This window comes from Ascaphus truei, unplaced genomic scaffold, assembly GCF_040206685.1.
Source record: "Ascaphus truei isolate aAscTru1 unplaced genomic scaffold, aAscTru1.hap1 HAP1_SCAFFOLD_571, whole genome shotgun sequence".
Taxonomy (NCBI): Eukaryota; Metazoa; Chordata; class Amphibia; order Anura; family Ascaphidae; genus Ascaphus; species Ascaphus truei.
Genome location: NW_027456903.1, coordinates 172,687 through 194,160, shown reverse-complemented (window position 1 = coordinate 194,160; position 21,474 = coordinate 172,687). Strand labels below are relative to the sequence as shown.

General features: G+C 56.3%; 1 protein-coding gene across 1 annotated transcript in view; it reads right to left on the bottom strand.

Annotated features, from left to right (window-relative positions):
- The window catches only part of LOC142485373 (uncharacterized), a 26,586-nt gene extending 6,424 nt beyond the window's left edge, over positions 1–20,162 (bottom strand). Inside the window, 8 exon segments of the mRNA XM_075584408.1 lie at positions 147–354; positions 1,707–1,782; positions 1,785–1,808; positions 3,236–3,383; positions 5,724–5,952; positions 7,609–7,711; positions 17,320–17,447; positions 19,999–20,162. Of these exon segments, the coding sequence (XP_075440523.1) occupies positions 147–354; positions 1,707–1,782; positions 1,785–1,808; positions 3,236–3,383; positions 5,724–5,952; positions 7,609–7,711; positions 17,320–17,395 (864 nt within the window). The 5' untranslated portion in view covers positions 17,396–17,447; positions 19,999–20,162.
- Between the last annotated feature and the right edge of the window lie 1,312 nt (positions 20,163–21,474).

Sequence of the window (21,474 nt, the reverse complement as noted above, 5' to 3'; positions counted from 1 at the left end):
GCAGATTGAAACAAAGATAGATAGACAGATAGATAGACAGACCGATACAGAGACAGACAGACAGATAGAGATAGACAGACAGACAGATAGATAGACAGACAGACAAATAGAGACAGACAGATAGACAGGCAGACAGGCAGACAGACAGACAGACAGGGATTACTCACTCTCATATATATAAATGCTCTCAGCGCATCGAACTCAAACTCCATCTCCAGGTATCCGGACGGGAAGCTGGCGTTATACCATCCCACGTAATCATATCCCGGCCACACACCCTGCTCCCTCTGCTGTGTAAAGTCATCTGCCCCCACTACACCATCCGTCAGCTGCCCGAGCCCTCCGTACTGCAGCCTACAAAGAGAGAGGGGGATGCTGGCACTGCCGCTGCCCGCGCTGTACCTGTGCTGTGTATACATGGTGTAGTAGTGTGTGTGATGGGGAGGCTGGCACTGCTGCTGCCCGCGCTGTACCTGTGCTGTGTATACATGGTGTAGTAGTGTGTGAGGGGGAGGCTGGCACTGCCGCTGCCCGTGCTGTACCTGTGCTGTGTATACATGTCATGGTGTAGTAGTGTGTGAGGGGGAGGCTGGCACTGCCGCTGCCCACGCTGTACCTGTGCTGTGTATACATGTCATGGTGTAGTAGTGTGTGTGTGAGGGGGAGGCTGGCACTGCCGCTGCTCGCGCTGTACCTGTGCTGTGTATACATGGTGTAGTAGTGTGTGTGAAGGGGAGGCTGGCACTGCCGCTGCCTGCGCTGTACCTGTGCTGTGTATACATGTCATGGTGTAGTAGTGTGTGTGAGGGGGAGGCTGGCACTGCCGCTGCCCGCGCTGTACCTGTGCTGTGTATACATGTCATGGTGTAGTAGTGTGTGTGTGTGAGGGGGAGGCTGGCACTGCCGCTGCCCGCGCTGTACCTGTGCTGTGTATACATGTCATGGTGTAGTAGTGTGTGTGTGAAGGGGAGGCTGGCACTGCCGCTGCCCGCGCTGTACCTGTGCTGTGTATACATGTCATGGTGTAGTAGTGTGTGAGGGGGAGGCTGGCACTGACGTTGCCCGCGCTGTACCTGTGCTGTGTATACATGGTGTAGTAGTGTGTGTGAGGGGAGGCTGGCACTGCCGCTGCCCGCGCTGTACCTGTGCTGTGTATACATTGTTCTGTGATGTGATTTGGGCTAGCTGTAATTCTAAGTCCTATCTTTTACATAATTACCTTATGTCTGTATTTATGCCTGTGTTAGCAATTCCTCCCAGATTAGATACCTGGTATTGTGTGGTGATGGAATTAACATGCAAGAAAGAAGTAATTAACTCAGTTGAAGCTCTCCATAGAAATAGATCAGAACAAAGGTACGGGATTAGTTAAATGAAACAGTTATCAGGTTTGAGCCCCAGGCACTGTTTCTCTTGGTTGGCTGCCTTGCTCAATGTTAAAGGATAGCCACCAAGGGATATATAAGGAATACTACTGATCAGTCTATCTGAAGTCCCTCTCTGGGAAGGAGTGTGGAGACCATCTGAGAGACACTTTGGGAAGGAGTGTGGAGTAGGACTGTGAGCAGCTGGAGGTTCATGTCAGAGTGGCTGCTGTGTGCATGGTGTAGAAGTGTGTGTGAGGGGGAGCCTGGCACTGCCCGCGCTGTGTATACATGGTGTAGTAGTGTGTGTGAGGGGGAGCCTGGCACTGCCGCTGTCCTTACCCGCCAACCGTGAATCCATCATACGTAGAGTCGTTAAGATTGACGAGTGTTGAAGACAGACTCATCATGTGACCAGGGGGGACGTGTAAGAGCGCAGCCCGTCTGTGGGGGGGAGTGACCGAGGTCACACAGAGAGTCAGCGGCAGAGCACAGGAGGAGTGACCGAGGTCACACAGAGAGTCAGCGGCAGAGCACAGGGGGGGGTGCGTGACCGAGGTCACAGAGAGAGTCAGCGGCAAAGCACAAGAGGAGTGACCGAGGTCACACAGAGAGTAAGCAGCAGAGCACAGGAGGAGTGACCGAGTGCACACAGAGAGTCAGCGGCAGAGCACAGGAGGAGTGACGGAGGTCACACAGAGTCAGCGGCAGAGCACAGGAGGAGTGACGGAGGTCACACAGTCGGCGGCAGAGCACAGGGGGAGGAGTGACAAAGGTCACACAGAGTCAGCAGCAGAGTACAGGAGGAGTGACCGAGGTCACACAGAGTCAGCGGCAGAGCACAGGAGGGAAGGGAGTGACCGAGGTCACACAGAGAGTCAGCAGCAGAGCACACGAGGAGTGACCGAGTGCACACAGAGTCAGCGGCAGAGCACAGGAGGACTGACCGAGGTCACACAGAGTCAGCAGCAGAGCACAGGAGGAGTAACCGAGGTCACACAGAGAGTCAGCAGCAGAGCACAGGAGGACTGACCGAGGTCACACAGAGTCAGCAGCAGAGCACAGGAGGAGTAACCGAGGTCACACAGAGTCAGCAGCAGAGCACAGCAGGAGTGACTTAGGTCACACAGAGTCAGCAGCAGAGCACAGGAGGAGTGACCGAGGTCACACAGAGTCAGTGGCAGAGCACAGGAGGAGTAACCGAGGTCACACAGAGAGTCAGCAGCAGAGCACAGGAGGAGTGACGGAGGTCACACAGAGTCAGCAGCAGAGCACAGGAGGAGTGACCGAGGTCACACAGCGAGTCAGCGGCAGAGCACAGGAGGAGTGACGGAGGACACACAGAGTCAACGGCAGAGCACAGGAGGAGTGACCGAGTTCACACAGAGTCAGCAGCAGAGCACAGGAGGAGTAACCGAGGTCACACAGAGTCAGCAGCAGAGCACAGGAGGAGTGACCGAGGTCACACAGAGTCAGTGGCAGAGCACAGGAGGAGTGACGGAGGTCACACAGAGTCAGCAGCAGAGCACAGGAGGAGTGACGAGGTCACACAGCGAGTCAGCGGCAGAGCACAGGAGGAGTGACGGAGGTCACACAGAGTCAGCGGCAGAGCACAGGAGGAGTGACCGAGGTCACACAGAGTCAGCAGCAGAGCACAGGAGAAGTGACTGAGGTCACACAGAGTCAGCAGCAGAGCACAGGAGGAGTGACCGAGGTCACACAGTGAGTCAGTGGCAGAGCACAGAAGGAGTGACGGAGGTCACACAGAGTCAGCAGCAGAGCACAGGAGGAGTGACGGAGGTCACACAGAGTCAGCGGCAGAGCACAGGAGGAGTGACGGAGGTCACACAGAGTCAGCGGCAGAGCCTCACCCTGCCACACGCAGCCGTACAGCTCCACGCGCAGACACACGCTCATCACGCGGTCGGCCATGGGGTAGAAGCGTACGTAGCGAGCGATGAGGGGGGGGCCCAGGTCCTTCAGCACCGCGTCACGCGTGTTCTCATTACCCGCGATCACCTGGGGGGGACAGACACCGCTAGGACATGTATGCGTGTCCCTCTCTCTCCCTCTCTGCACGTTTCCCTCTCTCCATCCCCCCAGCCTCTTTTCTTCCTGATTTTCTCTCCCCTCCATCCCATCCTATATCTCACCCTTCCTCTCTCCACCTCTGTCTCCCACTCTCCTCTCTCCCCTCACCACCTTTCTATCTCTCCCCTCACCACCTTTCTCTCTCCACCACCTCACCACCTTTCTCTCTCCACAACCTTATCACCTTTCTCTCTCTCCCCCTCACCACCTTTCCCTCTTCTCCCTCACCACCTTTCTCTCTCTCCCCCCTCACCACCTTCTATCTCTCCCCTCACCACCTTTCTCTCTCCACCACCTCACCACCTTTCCCTCTCCCCAACCTCATCAACTTTCTCTCCCCCTCACCACCTTTCTCTCTCTCCCCCCTCACCACCTTTCTCTATCCCCCCCACCACCTTTCTCTCTATCCCCCCTCACCACATTTCTCTATCCCCCCTCACCACCTTTCTCTCTCCCCCCTCACCACCTTTCTCTCTCTCCCCTCTCACCACCTTTCTCTCTCCCCCCCTCACCACCTTTTTCCCTCCCCTCCTCACCACCTTTCTTTATCCCCCTCACCACCTTTCTTTCTCCCCCTCACCACCTTTCTCTCTCCCCCCTCATCACCTTTCTATCTCCCCCCACCACCTTTCTCTCTATACCCCTCACCACATTTCTGTATCCCCCTCACCACCTTTCTCTCTCCCCCCCTCACCACCTTTCTCTCTCCCCCCTCACCACCTTTCTCTCTCCCCCAACACCACCTTTCTCTCTCCCCCCACCACCTTTCTCTCTATACCCCTCACCACATTTCTCTATCCCCCCTCACCACCATTCTCTCTCCCCCCTCACCACCTTTCTCTCTCCCCCCACCACCTTTCTCTCTATACCCCTCACCACATTTCTCTATCCCCCCTCACCACCTTTCTCTCTCCCCCTCACCACCTTTCTCTCTCCCCCCCTTCACCACCTTTCTCTCTCCCCCTTCACCACCTTTCTCTCTCCCCCCCTCACCACCTTTCTTTCTCCCCCTCACCACCTTTCTCTCTCTCCCCCCTCACCACCTTTCTCTCTCCCCCACCACCACCTTTCTCTCTCCCCCTCTCACCACCTTTCTCTCTCCCCCCCTCACCACCTTTCTCTCTCCCCCACCACCACCTTTCTCTCTCTCCACTCTCACCACCTTTCTCTCTCCCTCCCTCACCACCTTTCTTTCTCCCCCTCACCACCTTTCTCTCTCCCCCCCCTCACCACCTTTCTCTCTCCCCCACCACCACCTTTCTCTCTCTCCCCTCTCACCACCTTTCTCTCTCCCCCCCTCACCACCTTTCTTTCTCCCCCTCACCACCTTTCTCTCTCCCCCCACCACCTTTCTCTCTATACCCCTCACCACATTTCTCTATCCCCCCTCACCACCATTCTCTCTCCCCCCTCACCACCTTTCTCTCTCCCCCCACCACCTTTCTCTCTATACCCCTCACCACATTTCTCTATCCCCCCCTCACCACCTTTCTCTCTCCCCCCTCACCACCTTTCTCTCTCCCCCCCTTCACCACCTTTCTCTCTCCCCCTTCACCACCTTTCTCTCTCCCCCCTTCACCACCTTTCTTTCTCCCCCTCACCACCTTTCTCTCTCTCCCCCCTCACCACCTTTCTCTCTCCCCCACCACCACCTTTCTCTCTCCCCCTCTCACCACCTTTCTCTCTCCCCCCCTCACCACCTTTCTCTCTCCCCCACCACCACCTTTCTCTCTCTCCACTCTCACCACCTTTCTCTCTCCCTCCCTCACCACCTTTCTTTCTCCCCCTCACCACCTTTCTCTCTCCCCCCCCTCACCACCTTTCTCTCTCCCCCACCACCACCTTTCTCTCTCTCCCCTCTCACCACCTTTCTCTCTCCCCCCCTCACCACCTTTCTTTCTCCCCCTCACCACCTTTCTCTCTCCCCCCCCTCACAACCTTTCTCTCTCCCCCGCCACCACCTTTCTCTCTCTCCCCTCTCACCACCTTTCTCTCTCCCCCCCCCCTCACCACCATTCTTTCTCCCCCTCACCTTTCTTCTCTCCCCTCTCACCACCTTTCTCTCTCCCCCCTCACCGCCTTTCTTTCTCCCCTCACCACCTTTCTCTCTCCCCCCCCTCACCACCTTTCTTTCTCCCCCTCACCTCCTTTCTCTCTCTCCCCCCTCACCATCGCCACCTCGCTCTTCGCTCTCCCCCTTCCACCCACTCCTATCCCCCCCCTCTGCATCCTGCCCTCCCTGCCTCCATTTCCCCCACCCTCTCTCACCTCATTCCCCCACCGGTCCCTCCACTGTGCCCACTTGTAGCCGTCACGGCTGTAGCGCAGCTGGTAGTGGCGGGCGAACTCCTTGCCGAGCCCTCCCCCGTCCCGGCCCTGCGTGCCCACCAGGGTTAGGAAGAACAGATGCCGCAGGTCCACCTGCAGGTACTCCTCGTTACTCGGGTACACTGGCCCCGCCGGACACCACGCCCCATCACCATCGTTACTGTCCAACCTGCGGGGGACCAAAGAGGAGGATGGGGTAAAAAGTGTAGGGTTATGTTGAACCAAGCTAGGCCGAGGCCTAGGGTGGGGTTAGGCTTGGCCTAGCAAGGCCGAAGCCTGGGGTGAGGTTAGGCTTGGCATAGCTAGGTGGGGTCTGGGGCGGAGGTGTTTTGGGCCTAGCTAGACCGAGGCCTGGGGTGAGGTTAGGCTTGGCATAGCTAGGTGGGGTCTGGGGCGGAGGTGTTTTGGGCCTAGCTAGACCGAGGCCTGGGGTGAGGTTAGTCTTGGCATAGCTAGGTGGGGTCTGGGGCGGAGGTGTTTTGGGCCTAGCTAGACTGAGGCCTGGGGTGAGGTTAGGCTTGGCATAGCTAGGTGGGGTCTGGGGCGGAGGTGTTTTGGGCCTAGCTAGACCGAGGCCTGGGGTGAGGTTAGGCTTGGCATAGCTAGGTGGGGTCTGGGGCAGAGGTGTTTTGGGCCTAGCAAGACCGAGGCCTGGGGTGGGGTTATGTTGGGCCTAGCTAGGCTGAGGCCTCAGGTTATTTTGGGCCTAGCTAAACCGAGGCCTGGGGTGAGGTTATTTTGGGCCTAGCTTGGCCGAGGCCTGGGGTGAGTTTAGGCTTGGCCTAGCAAGGCCGAGACCTGTGGTTGGGTTGTGTTGGGCCTAGCTAGGCCAAGGCCTGGAATATGGTTAGGATTGGCCTTGCTATGTTGGGTCTAGCTATGCCAAGGTCTGGGTATGGTTATATGGGACATAGCTAGGCCGAGGTCCTAGTGTTGGGTTCTGTTTGGCCTCGCTAGGCAGATGCCTGGGATAGGTTTAGACTGAACGTAGCTAGATTGAAGCAGGTAGTGTAGGATTAGGCTGGCCTGGCTAGCTAGGCCTAGACTGGGGTAAGATTAGGTTGTGTCAAGTGGCAGATTTCCCACTAGGCCCAATAAGCCCGGCCCTAGGGCGGCAACATTTTGGGCCGGCAAAATGTGGAGGCGGCATACATCGGCCCTTGCCACACACGCATGTGCGATCGGCACTTGCCGGCCGCTTGTGCGCATGCGCCAATCGCGCATGTGCGGTTGGCAAACACCATTCGCGCATGCGCGGACGGCAACGTGACATCACATGCCGTCGCGTTGCTTTGGAAACTGGATGGCGCGGGATGGTGACGCTGAAAGACGACGGCACCAGGTAAGTGCCTAAGGGCGGTATATTTTTTAATCCACCATTGGTTGCGTCTGGCTAGCTAGGCCCAGAACTGGAGTAAGATTAGGTTGGGTCTGGTTAGCTAGCTAGGCTGATGATTGAGGTAGGATTAGGAAAGGCCTAAACCTGGGGTAAGATTAAAATAGGCCTGTCTAGGCCTGGAGAGTAGGATTAGGCTGAAACTTGCTTGGCCTGGGGCAGGGTTAGACTGGGCCTAGATAGGCCTGGGAAACGGTTAGGCTGGGCATAGATAGACATGGGGAATGGCAAGGCCTAGTTAGGCCAATGCCTGGCATGACTAGGCCTCACTATGTCGTACAAGGCAGATTAGGCAGTACTGGGTCTCACTACAACAAACAAGGCTTGACTAGGTCTCGCTAAAGCTCACTACGCCATAAAAGGCCAAGGTAGGCCACTCCAGGGCACATTATGACGTACTAGGCCTCAGCAGGCCGCAATAGGCCTGACCTGCTGTGTTTGGCCTCGGTTGAGTCAGACCAGGCGCTGGACGCTGTGATGTCCTCATCTGGGATGGTCCTGTCCTGCATCCCCAATGCGTAGCGGCAAGAAGCTGCGGGGGAAGAGGGCAAGGGTTACAGGCTCTGCATATCCCCATGTGCCAGCCCTAGGGGTGCCAGGCTCTGTATATCCCCCTGTGCCAGCACTAGAGGTGCCAGGCTCTTTATATCCCCCTGTGCCAGCCCTAGAGGTGCCAGGCTCTGCATATCCCCCTGTGCCAGCCCTAGAGGTGCCAGGCTCTGCATATCCCCCTGTGCCAGCCCTAGAGGTGCCAGGCTCTGCATATCCCCCTGTGCCAGCCCTAGAGGTGCCAGGCTCTGCATAACCCCCTGTGCCAGCCCTAGAGGTGCCAGGCTCTGTATATCCCCCTGTGCCAGCCCTAGAGGTGCCGGGCTCTGTATATCCCCCTGTGCCAGCCCTAGAGGTGCCAGGCTCTGTATATCCCCCTGTGCCACCCCTAGAGGTGCCGGGCTCTGTATATCCCCCTGTGCCAGCCCTAGAGGTGCCAGGCTCTGCATATCCCCCTGTGCCAGCCCTAGAGGTGCCAGGCTCTGCATATCCCCCTGTGCCAGCCTTAGAGGTGCCAGGCTCTGCATATCCCCCTGTGCCAGCCCTAGAGGTGCCAGGCTCTGTATATCCCACTGTGCCACCCCTAGAGGTGCCAGGCTTTGTATATCCCTCTGTGCCAGCCCTAGAGGTGCCAGGCTGTGTATATCCCCCTGTGACAGCCCTAGAGGTGCCAGGCTCTCTATATCCCCCTGTGCCACCCCTAGAGGTGCCAGGCATCTGTATATCCCCTTGTGCCAGCCCTAGAGGTGCCAGGCTCTGTATATCCCACTGTGCCACCCCTAGAGGTGCCAGGCTCTGTATATCCCCCTGTGCCACCCCTAGAGGTGCCAGGCTCTGTATATCCCCCTGTGCCACCCCTAGAGGTGGCAGGCTCTCTATATCCCCCTGTGCCACCCCTAGAGGTGCCAGGCTCTCTATATCCCCCTGTGCCACCCCTAGAGGTGCCAGGCTCTGTATATCCCCCTGTGCCAGCCCTAGAGAAATGTACAATACTTGTATTTTGGTAACCATGTTGAGCTTGGTAAGTTGAGACACACAATATTGCCGGTACAGAAGTGAATTCCAGAAACACCTTAGCTAGTAACAATACCAACGTACAATAGCATTATTGCTTAATGGGGCGGAAGTATTCCTCAATTCCAATCTCCTCACTCACCCCCCGACCCAAACATCCCGTCATATTCTAGTTTAATCTCTGTGACGTAACATAACCTTGACATACATTTCCTCCAGACAAGTAATTCCCAAAAAGGTTTCGTGAGGCATCTCCCCAGGCATTGGACCAACCCTCTCTCTCTGTCTCTTCCTCTCTCTCTGCCTCCCCATCATCCTCTCATTTCCTCTGTCTCTCATTGCCTTAGACAATTATATGGCTTTGAGGTGGACATTTAAGATGTCATCGATATATCGATCAACCTGTCTACAGGATTAGTAATAACTTTGGGTGATCGCGTGTGTAATATCCTATTGATACACTGCAACACCCCCCCAACCTTTGCTACATTGTAACCCCCTCCCTGCTAGAAAATATTAGTTCTATGAACCCTAATTAATAAATCATATTATCGACTCCTCCGCCTATCGTTAAGAAACCTGTGTGACCAGGCAGCACAGTAGGGCCCCGCAACTCGGCGTTCCGTGAATACGGCGTCCGTTACCCCCCGCCCCCCTCCAGCGCGCCGGGTTGCGTCATGCAGCCCAAGCTCTCCACACGTGCACGCTCATGCTCGCCCCCCCCCCCCCCCCCACCCCCACCCCCCTTTCCTCCTCGTTTCCCGCCCAATGCCTTCTCGGCTCGCCTCCGTTTGCTTCAGGAATGCTGCATTCTGGGACGGAGTAGGAGGGAGGGAGGGAGGGAGGGAGGAGGGGCGGGAGGCGGCAGGTGAATTTGGCTTTTTATTTTGTGTGTGCAGGGCGCACAAATGCTTTGTTCCGCTTTTCGGCGGGGGGCCTAGAACTGAACCCCCCATACAGTGTATTAGTGGGGACCCGGCCGAGTCCCGAGCTCGACATAAATATTTTGCATTTTGAACTGTAAATGAAAGTAAAACCAGTTTCATTGTAACAATACCAACGTAGAATAACATTATTGCTTAATGGGGTGGAAGTACTCCTAAATTCCAGTCTCCTCACTCACCCCCCCGACCCATTGATACCGTATACATTTCCTCTAGACAAGTAATTCCCAACAAGGTTTCGTGAGGTATCTTCTGAGGCATTGGCCAACCCTCTCTCTCTGTCTCTTCCTCCCCACCCCCCTCTCTTTATCTCTGTGTCTCCCTCTCTTAGTTTCAGGCATCCCTGGGTAACATGCCACCCTAAATATTCGTTTTAGTCACCCCTTGTGTGACACGGCAGCTTTAAGGTTCGTCTGAGGCAATATATAAGTATTTTACTGTGTATTTTTGGCATGTTGGATGTAGCATTGGGCTTCTCTGTCGTCTGTTGTATACATATGCCACGCTCAATAGCACTCCTTTTTGACACTTTTATACATATATATATATTGTGGGGGCTTAGGGGTTCCCAAAAAGAGCTTGCTGGGGTTTTGTTAACCTATTCTCAGCTGTCTCAGCTGTTGGAGGTCAGTGGCTCCTCCTTCCCAGGGTTTAAGCCCCTCCCCACTTCCCAAGTGAGCAGGTCCTTTCATTCTACTGGATATAGACCCAATGTGGCCTTTCTCCCTCCTAATAGAGGTAAATGAGAATAATAGAGGTAAATGAGAATTTTAATCCTAATAGAGGTATATTAGTATTTTATCTGGTAGTGTTAGGACCTGCAAACTGGGTCTGCCTTGTCGTGGCTCGCAAGCTTACGACTCTTTGGCCAAAGGGTTACTAAATTACCCTTTTTCAAGAGAATATATATGTATTTTACTGTGTATTTTTGGCATGTTGGATGTAGCATTGGGCTTCTCTGTCGTCTCTTGTATACATATGCCACGCTCAATAGCACTCAATTTTGACACATATACATATATATATATTGTGGGGGCTCAGGGGTTCCCGAAATTAGCCTGCTGGGGTTTTGTGTTTAGTTTGAGGCACCCCTGGGTGACACGGCACCCTTAAGGTTAGTTTGAGGCACCCCTGGGTGACACGGCACCCTTAAGGTTAGTTTGAGGCGCCCCTGGGTGACACGGCACCCTTAAGGTTAGTTTGAGGCGCCCCTGGGTGACACGGCACCCTTAAGGTTAGTTTGAGGCGCCCCTGGGTGACACGGCACCCTTAAGGTTAGTTTGAGGCACCCCTGGGTGACACAGCACCCTGGTTGAGAAACACTGCCTTAGACAATTATACGGCCTTAAAGTGGATATTTAAGATGTCGTCGATATATTGAGCAACATGTCTCATGTACAGGACAACATGTCTCATGTACAGGACAACATGTCTCATGTACAGGACAACATGTCTCATGTACAGGACAACATGTCTCATGTACAGGACAACATGTCTACCGGATTAGTTATAAGTTTAGGTAGGGTGACCATTCGTACCGGTTTTACCGGGACAGTCCCGTTTTTTTGTGTCCTGTCCCGGTTTTAAGTTGTCCCGGTTTTTGTCCCTGGTCCCGGTATTGCGGGGCAGCGGCGGTGAGTAGAATGCGGCGGCCGGTAAGTATTTTCTATGTGTGTGTGAATGCTGCCGGGGAGACTGAATGAAGGAGAATGCCGGGGGCGGGACTTAGAATGCCGGCCGGCCCACAGGGGATTGGATGAATGATGCTGCCGGGGGCGGGACTTAGAATGTCGGCCGGCCCGCAGGGGATTGGATGAATGATGCTGCCGGGGGCGGGACTTAGAATGCCGGCTGGCCCGCAGGGGATTGGATGAATGATGCTGCCGGGGGCGGGACTTAGAATGCCGGCTGGCCCGCAGGGGATTGGTTGCAGGCAAGTCAGAGGAAGCCGGGGGCGGGACTTCCGCTTTGTGCAGAGCACACGTGTCTTCCCGGCTCCTCTGTGCGCGGTGAGTGTCCCCCTTCTGTCCCGGGTCCCAGCCAGGGGGGATAATAGGAGGTGGTAGCGGGGGTGCGCCTGCCTTTGTACCACCTTGTACCTTTGCCCCCCCGGCGCTCCCAGCATTACCCCCCCCGGCGCTCCCAGCATTGCCCCCCCCCAGCGCTCCCAGCATTGCCCCCCCCGGAGCTCCCACCATTGCCCCCGCCCGGCGCTCCCACCATTGCCCCCCCGGGCGCTCCCAGCATTGCCCCCCCCCCGGCGCTCCCACCATTGCCCACCCGGCGCTCCCACCATTGCCCCCCCGGCGCTCCCACCATTGCCCCCCTGGCGCTCCCACCATTGCCCATCGGCGCTCCCAGCTTTGCCCCCCCGGCGCTCACAGCTTTACCCCCGGCGCTCACTTCCCCCCATCCCCTTGGTGTGGGAGATGGGCTCGGGGGCGGGCAGTGGTTGCTGTGCGGTCGCGGGCGGTGCAGGGGCTGGCGGGCGGTGCAGGGGGAGGCGGGGTGTATCTGTGTGTGTGTATCAGTGTGTGTATCAGTGTGTGTATCCGTGTGTGTATCAGTGTGTGTGTGGGTGTGTGTGTGTATGTGTATCAGTGTGTGTGTGGGTGTGTGTGTATGTGTATCAGTGTGTGTGTGTATGTGTATCAGTGTGTGTGTGTATCAGTGTGTGTGTGTGTGTGTGTGTGTGTGTGTGTGTGTGTGTGTGTGTGTGTGTGTGTGTGTATGTGTGTATCTGTGTGTATCTGTGTGTGTGTGTGTGTGTGTGTGTATCAGTGTGTGTGTGTGGGTGTGTGTATCAGTGTGTGTGTGTATGTGTGTATCAGTGGTGTGTGTGTGTATCAGTGGGTGTGTGTATCAGTGTGTGTGTGTGTGGGTGTGTATCAGTGGGGGGGTGTTGTGTGTATCAGTGGGTGTGTGTATCAGTGGGTGTGTGTGTGTATCAGTGGGTGTGTGTGTGTGTGTATCAGTGGGTGTGTGTGTGTATCAGTGTGTGTGTGTGTGTGTGTGTGTGTATCAGTGTGTGTGTGTATCAGTGGGTGTGTGTGTGTGTGTGTATCAGTGGGTGTGTGTATCAGTGGGTGTGTGTGTGTGTGTATCAGTGGGTGTGTGTGTATCAGTAGGTGTGTGTGTATCAGTGGGTGTGTGTGTGTGTATCAGTGTGTGTGTGTGTGTGTGTGTGTGTATCAGTGTGTGTGTGTGTGTGTGTGTGTATTAGTGGGTGTGTGTGTGTGTATCAGTGGGTGTGTGTGTGTATCAGTGGGTGTGTGTGTGTGTATCAGTGGGTGTGTGTGTGTGTATCAGTGGGTGTGTGTGTGTATCAGTGGGTGTCTGTCTCCCACACTGTCTCCCTCCTTTCCTCCCACCCTGTCTCCCTCCTTCCCTCCCACCCTGTCTCCCTTCTTCCCTCCCACCCTGTCTCCCACCCTGTCTCCCTCCTTCCCTCCCACCCCTGTCTCCCTCCTTCCCTCCCACCCTGTCTCCCTCCTTCCCTCCCACCCTGTCTCCCTCCCACCCTGTCTCCCTCCTTCCCTCCCACCCTGTCTCCCTCCTTCCCTCCCACCCTGTGTCACCATGTCTCCCTCCCTGTCTCCCTCCCTGTCTCACCCTGTCTCCCTCCCTGTCTCACCCTGTCTCCCTCCCTCCCTGTCTCACCCCCTGTCTCCCTCCCTCCCTCCCTGTCTCACCCCCCCTCCCTCCCTCCCTGTCTCACCCTCCCTCCCTGTCTCACCCTCCCTGTCTCACCCTCCTTCCCTGTCTCACCCTCCCTCCCTCAATGTCTCACCCTCATTCCCTCCCTGTCTCACCCTCCCTCCTTCCCTGTCTCACCCTCCCTCCCTCCCTGTCTCACCCTCCCTCCCTGTCTCATCCTCCCTCCCTCACCCTCCCTCCCTGTCTCACCCTCCCTCCCTGTCTCACCCTCCCTCCCCCCCTCCCTGTCTCACCCTCCCTGACTCACCCTCCCTCACCCTCCCTGTCTCACCCTCCCTGTCTCACCCTCCCTCACCCTCCCTGTCTCACCCTCTCTTGCCCTCCCTCGCCCTCCCTCCCTCCCTGTCTCCCTCCCTCGCCCTGTCTCCCTCCCTCCCTCGCCCTGTCTCCCTCCCTCCCTCCCTCGCCCTCCCTCCCTGTCTGTCTCCCTCGCCCTCCCTTCCTGTCTGTCTCCCTCCCTCACCCTCCCTCCCTGTCTCCCTCCCTCGCCCTCCCTTCCTGTCTGTCTCCCTCCCTCACCCTCCCTCCCTGTCTCCCTCCCTCGCCCTCCCTCCATGTCTCCCTCCATCCCTGTCTCCCTCCCTCCCTGTCTCCCTCCTTCGCCCTCCCTCCCTGTCTCCCTCACCCTCTATGTCTTATCTTAACTGCCGTATACCTACACCAAAGTAACCTACCCTGCTTTCTTCCAGATCTGACTCAAATTTCACACGGGAGACATCGGAAGACAGGTAAGGAGCACCTCCCCTCCAGTATAGTACCTTGAGGGACTGCGGATCAGGTAAGATCCCAGGCGGGATTGCTGCTTTTAGAAAGTGTGAAGAGGGAGCGTCCTGACACTGGTTAATGGGTTCAGAATCATTCACATCTGGGTTTTTTTTTTTGTTCGATTATTGAGGTGTACACACACACACACACTCACACACTCTCTAATGGTAGTAAAGTATAAGTGTACTACAATAAATAAACTGTTTTATATATATAAAAAAAAAATGTGTCCCAGTTTTTCATTTTCAAAATCGGGTCACCCTAAGTTTAGGTTCCGCGTGTGTAATATCCTACTGATACAGAGCAGCAGCCTCCAACCTTTGTTACACTGTGCCTCCTCCCCCCACCCCACTAGAAAATATTTGTCCCGTGAAACCCTAATTAATCCATCTTATTACTGACTCCTCAGACTATCGCAAACAAAGCGACGTGCCCCGATCCCAGGCAGCGTAGTGTGGTAAACTCGTCATCAATATTGTCTGAAAACTGTAAATTAAAGTCAAACTAATTTCATTGTAACAATACCCACGTATAATAATGTTTATTGCTTATTGGGGCGGAAGTATTCCTCAATTCCAAGCTCCTCAGTCACCCCCGACCCAAACCCCACGTTCTGCTCCATTTTATCCTCTGTGACGTAATGTCGCCTCGTTGTATATTTCCCCTACACCAGTCATTCCCAACAGGGTTTCGTGAGGTGTCTCCCCAGGCATTCCCTCTCTCTCTGTCTCTTCCTCTCTCTCCCCTCCCACATCATCCTCTCATTTTCTCTGTCTCTCTTTCTCCCCCCTCTCTCTCTCTATCTCCCTCTCCCCTCTCTTTTTCTCCCCTCCTCTATTTCCCACTCCCTTTCTTTCTCCCCCTCTCTCTCTACCACCCTCTCACTCACTCTCCCCCTCGCTCTCTAATTTCCTCTCTCCCACCTCTCTATCTCTCTCTCTTTCTTTTACTCCCCACTCTCTCTATCCCTCTCCCTCTCTCGCACTGTCCCTCCTCTTTCTCTCTCCTCCATCTCTCTCTCCTCTCCCATTTCTCTCTACCCTTTTCCCTCTCTCTTTCTCCCCATCTCCCCCACCCTCTCTACCCCACTTTCCCTGCCCTCTCCCCACTCCCCTACACCAGTCATTCCCAACAGGGTTTCGTGAGGTGTCTCCCCAGGCATTCCCTCTCTCTGTCTCTTCCTCTCTCTCCCCTCCCACATCATCCTCTCATTTTCTCTGTCTCTCTCTCTCTCTTTCTCCCCCCTCTCTCTCTATCTATCTCCCTCTCCCCTCTCTTTTTCTCCCCTCCTCTATCCCCCACTCCCTTTATTTCTCCCCTCTCTCTCTCTACCCCCCTCTCACTCACTCTCCCCCCTCTCTATCTAATTTCCTCTCTCCCACCTCTCTATCTTTTACTCCCCACTCTCTCTATCCCTCTCCCTCTCTCGCACTGTCCCTCCTCTTTCTCTCTCCTCCTTCTCTCTCTTCTCTCCCATTTCCCTCTACCCTTCTCCCTGTCTCTTTCTCCCTATCTCCCCCACCCTCTCCCTGCCCTCTCTACCCCCCTTTCCCTGCCCTCTCCCCACTCCCCTACACCAGTCATTCCCAACAGGGTTTCGTGAGGTGTCTCCCAAGGCATTCTATCTCTCTGTCTCTTCCTCTCTCTCCCCTCCCACATCATCCTCTCATTTTCTCTGTCTCTCTTTCTCCCCCCTCTCTCTCTCTATCTCCCTCTCCCCTCTCTTTTTCTCCCCTCCTCTATTTCCCACTCCCTTTCTTTCTCCCCCCTCTCTCTCTACCACCCTCTCACTCACTCTCCCCCTCTCTCACTAATTTCCTCTCTCCCACCTCTCTCTCTCTTTCTTTTACTCCCCACTCTCTCTATCCCTCTCCCTCTCTCGCACTGTCCCTCCTCTTTCTCTCTCCTCCTTCTCTCTCTCCTCTCCCATTTCTCTCTACCCTTTCCCCTCTCTCTTTCTCCCCATCTCCCCCACCCTCTCTACCCCCCTTTCCCTGCCCTCTCCCCACTCCCCTACACCAGTCATTCCAAACAGGGTTTCGTGAGGTGTCTCCCAAGGAATTCCCTCTCTCTGTCTCTTCCTCTCTCTCCCCTCCCACATCATCCTCTCATTTTCTCTGTCTCTCTCTCTCTTTCTCCCCCCCCTCTCTCTATCTATCTCCCTCTCCCCTCTCTTTTTCTCCCCTCCTTTCTCCCCCACCCCCTTTCTTTCTCCCCCCTCTCTCTCTACCCCCTCTCACTCACTCTCCCCCTCTCTCTCTAATTTCCTCTCTCCCCCCCTCTCACTCCCTCTCCCCTCTTTTTCTCTCCTCCTCTATCCCCAACTCCCTTTCTTTCCCCTCTCTCTCTACCCCCCTCTCACTCACTCTCCCCCTCTCTCCAATTTCCTCTCTCCATTTCTTTCACTCCCCACTCTCTCTATCCCTATCCCTCTCTCTCTCTCTCGCACTGTCCCTCCTCTTTCTCTCTCCTCCTTCTCTCTCTCCCCTCCCATTACTCTCTCTACCCTTCTCCCTCTCTCTTTCTCCCTATCTCCCCCACTCTCTCTACTCTCCTTTCCCTGCCCTCTCTCCCCTCTCGCCCCCTGTCCAAATTGTATTGCAGATTCATCAGACTAACAAACCCGTGTGTCTGATCCCAGGCAGTATAATATCCTGAGCTCGTAGGGGTAACAGGCCCCAAAGCCCCTCAGTGTGCGCGCCTAGCATGGGGGGTGGGGGGTGACAGCTGTCACTCACTGTGGGAGCTTCCAAAGTCACGCCCCACAATGCCTTGCTGTGGATGCAAAGCATTGTGGGGAGCAAGTTTGGTAACTCTGTAACTGACAGCTGTAGACCCCCACACACAAAGGTGCAGCTTGAGGCCTTACTAGGTGTGCAGTCCCCACGCGGACTCAGGAACTGCTGGGGAGCCGCCATTTTGTCTGTGGAACGCATTGGAGACACCACGGATCCCCTGTTGGGATTCGCTGAGATAGCGCCAAGCCTCGATATGAATTGTGTTGGTCCCTCCTCAGGGCAGGGACCTCCGTAACCTATGTGTCCTCGTTTTGGCATACCCTACCCTGCCACCTTGTACTGCGCTATGCAATAGGTTGCCGCCATGCCGATGAAACAGGACACACATTGCTCGAGCGGGTGCGTTAACTTACACGGGTCAAAGTGCGCGTCGGGTTCGGCGAAGCAGGCGGCGAGGAGCAGGTAGAGGGGGAGCAGGGGAGACGCCATGTTTTTTTCACCCGTCAGCGACGTCCCATGAAGAAACGTTTCATAGTCAGAGCTGGAAAGGGAGAGATTGAGAGCGGGCAGCATTATAAATAGGGGTACGGGGTGTCTATACGCTGATAATAGGGCTGGCATGGGGGGGGGGATATGCAGAGCCTGGCACCTCTAGGGCTGGCACAGGAGGATATATACAGAGCCTGGCACCTCTAGGGCTGGCACAGGGAGATATACAGAGCCTGGCACCTCTAGGGCTGGCACAGGGGGATATATACAGAGTCTGGCACCTCCAGGGCTGGAACAGGGGGATATATACAGAGCCTGGCACCTCTAGGGCTGGTACAGGGGGATATATACAGAGCCTGGCACCTCTAGGGGTGGCACAGGGGGATATACAGAGCCTGGCACCTCTAGGGCTGGCACAGGGGGATATATACAGAGTCTGGCACATCCAGGGCTGGAACAGGGGGATATATACAGAGCCTGGCACCTCTAGGGCTGGAACAGAGATATACAGAGCCTGGTGACTCTAGGAATGGCACAGGGGGATATACAGAGCCTGGCACCTCTAGGGCTGGCACAGAGAACTATAGAGAGCCTGGCACCTCTAGGACAGCCACAGGAGACTATACAGAGCCTGGCACCTCTAGGGCTCGCACAGGGGGATATACAGAGTCTGGCACCTCTAGGACTAACACAGGGGGATATACAGAGCCTGGTACCTCTAGGGCCGGCACAGAGGAATATGTACAGAGCCTGGCACCTCTAGGGCTGGCACAGGGGGATATACAGAGCCTGGCACCTCTAGAACTGGCACAGGGGGATATACAGAGCCTGACACCTCTAGGACTGGCACAGGGGGATATACAGAGCCTGACACCTCTTGGTACAGAGAACTATAGAGAGCCTGGCACCTCTAGGACAGCCACATGGGGATATACAGAGCCTGGCACCTCTAGGATTGGCACAGGGGGATATACAGAGGCTGGCACCTCTAGGACAGGCATAGGGGGATATAGAGAGCCTGGCACCTCAAGGACTGGCACAGAGAGATATACAGAGCCTGACACCTCTAGGACTCGGCTTCTAATGAAGAATGGAAGTTGCCAGTCACACAAATCACACGCGGAGACATGTCAGAGAAAGCAGAAATACAGGAAAGTTTCTGTACTTCATTCGTCTCTCTCCCCCCTCACCCCCCCTCCTCTCTCTCCCCCCTCTCCCACCCCTCTATCCTCTCTCTCTCACCCAGTCCTCTCCCCTCACCCCCTCCTCCTCTCCCACCCCTCTATCCTCTCTCTTTCTCTCTCACCCAGTCCTCTGCCCTCACCCCTCCTCCTCTCTCCCCCTCATCCCCTCCACCTCTCTCTCCCCCCCTCTCCCACCTCTCTATCCTCTCTCTCACCCAGTCCTCTCCTCTCCCCCCTCTCAATCCTCTCACACCCAGTCCTCTCCCCTCTCTCTCCCCTCACCCCCTCCTCCTCTCTCTCCCCCCTCTCTATCCTCTCACCCAGTCCTCTCCCCTCACCCCCTCCTCCTCTCCTCTCTCCCCCCTCTCTATCCTCTCTCTCTCACCCAGTCCTCTCCCCTCACCCCTCCTCTCTCCCCCCCTTTCTATCCTCTCTCACCCAGTGCTCTCCCCGATCTCCCTCCTCACCCCCTCCTCCTCTCCTCTCTATCCCCCCTCTCTCTCTCACCCAGTCCTCTCCCCTCCCCCCTCTCTATCCTCTCTCACACCCAGTCTTCTCCCCTCTCTCTCTCCCCTCACCCATTCCTCCTCTCTCCCCCCTCTCATCCAGTCCTCTCCCCTCACCCCTTCCTCCTCTCCTCTCTCTCCCCCCTCTGTATCCTCTCTCTCTCACCCAGTCCTCTCCCCTCACCCCCTCCTCCTCTCCTCTCTCTCCACCCTCTCTATCCTCTCTCTCACCCAGTCCTCTCCCCTCCCCCCCCTCCTCCCCCCTCTCTGTCTCTTCTATCTCACTCTCCATGTTTCTCTTTCTCTCAGTCTCTTTCTTTCTGTCTGTCTCTTCCCTTTCCTCTTCTCTCCCTCCCCCTATATGCAAACACCTGTCTAGCAGTCTCGCAGACTGACCGCCCCTCCCCACTCTCTTTCAATCCTCTCCTCTCTTCCCCCCTCTCTCCAGCTCCTTCTCTCTCCCTCTCTCCCCCCTTAACTCTTTCTCTCTCCCCCTCTCCCTAACCTCTCTCCCCCTCTCCCTAACCTCTCTCTCTCTCCTCTTCCCTCCTCTCTCCAGCTCCTTCTCTCTCTCCCCCTCTCCTCTTTCTCTCTCCCTTCCCTCACCTCTCCCTCACCTCTCTCTACCTCTCTTCCTCCCTTGCCTCTCTCCCTCACCTCTCTCTACCTCTCTTCCTCCCTCGCCTCTCTCTTTCTCCCCCCCCCCCCGCTTTCTCTCTCCTTCACCTCTCTCCCCCTCTCCCTAACCTCTCTCTCTCTCTCGCTCCCTCCCCACTCTCTTTCAACCCTCTCCTCTCTTCCCCCCTCTCCAGCTCCTTCCCTCTCTCCCCCTCTCCTCTTTCTCTCTTCCTTCCCTCACCTCTCTCCCTCGCCTCTCTCCCCCCCCCCCTGTCCCCCCCACACACACACTCACACCGTGTCCTAGAAGTCCTGGGCCCAGGTAGTCCTAGAGGTCAGACATATCCAGGTTTCTCTCCCAAGGGACAGGCAGGAACTAAACTCCTCTCCTTCACTCTCTCTCTCTCTCTCTCCTCCCACTCCTTGTCACTCCATCCCCCCCCTCTCTTTCTACCCTGTACATGTCTCTCCATGTCTCTCTCCTCCCCCTCCCCTCTCCACCCATTCTTCTTCCTTCTAACTTTCTCTCTCTCCCACCACTACCCCGCCACTCTCTCCTCTCTCCCCGCCACTCTCTCCTCTCTCCCCCACCACTCTCTCCTCTCTCCCCACCACTCTCTCCTCTCTCCCCACCACCTCTCCTCTCTCTCCCACCACTCTCTCCTCTCTCCCCCACCACTCTCTCCTCTCTCCCCCACCACTCTCTCTTCTCCCCCACCACTCTCTCCTCTCTCCCCCACCCACTCTCTCCTCTCTCCCCCCCACCACTCTCTCCTCTCTCCCACCACTCTCACCTCTCTCCCCCACCACTCTCACCTCTCTCCCCCACCACTCTCTCCTCTCTCTCCCACCACTCTCCCACCACTCTCTCCTCTCTCTCCCACCAGGCTCTCCTCTCTCCCCCACCACTCTCTCCTCACTTTCCCACCACTCTCTCCCACCACTCTCTCCTCTCTCTCCCACCACTCCTCCCACCACTCTCACCTCTCTCCCCCACCACTCTCACCTCTCTCCCCCCCCACTCTCTCCTCTCTCTCCCACCACTCTCTCCTCACTCTCCCACCACTCTCTCCTCTCTCCCACCACTCTCACCTCTCTCCCACCACTCTCTCCTCTCTCCCCCACCACTCTCTCCTCTCTCTCCCACCACTCTCTCCTCTCTCACCCCCACCACTCTCTCCTCTTTCCCCCACCACTCTCTCCTCTCCCCCCAACACTCTCTCCTCTCTCTCCCACCACTCTCTCCTCTCTCACCCCCACCACTCTCTCCTCTCTCTCCCACCACTCTCACCTCTCTCCCCACCACTCTCACCTCTCTCCCACACCACTCTCACCTCTCTCCCCCACCACTCTCTCCTCTCTCTCCCACCACTCTCCCACCACTCTCTCCTCTCTCTCCCACCAGGCTCTCCTCTCTCCCCCACCACTCTCTCCTCACTTTCCCACCACTCTCTCCCACCACTCTCTCCTCTCTCTCCCACCACTCTCACCTCTCTCCCCCACCACTCTCACCTCTCTCCCCCACCACTCTCTCCTCTCTCTCCCACCACTCTCTCCTCACTCTCCACCACTCTCTCCTCTCTCCCACCACTCTCACCTCTCCCCCACCACTCTCTCCTCTCTCTCCCACCACTCTCTCCTCTCACCCCCACCACTCTCTCCTCTTTCCCCACCACTCTCTCCTCTCCCCCCACCACTCTCTCCTCTCTCCCACCACTCTCTCCTCTCTCACCCCCACCACTCTCTCCTCTCTCCCCCCCCCACTCTCTCC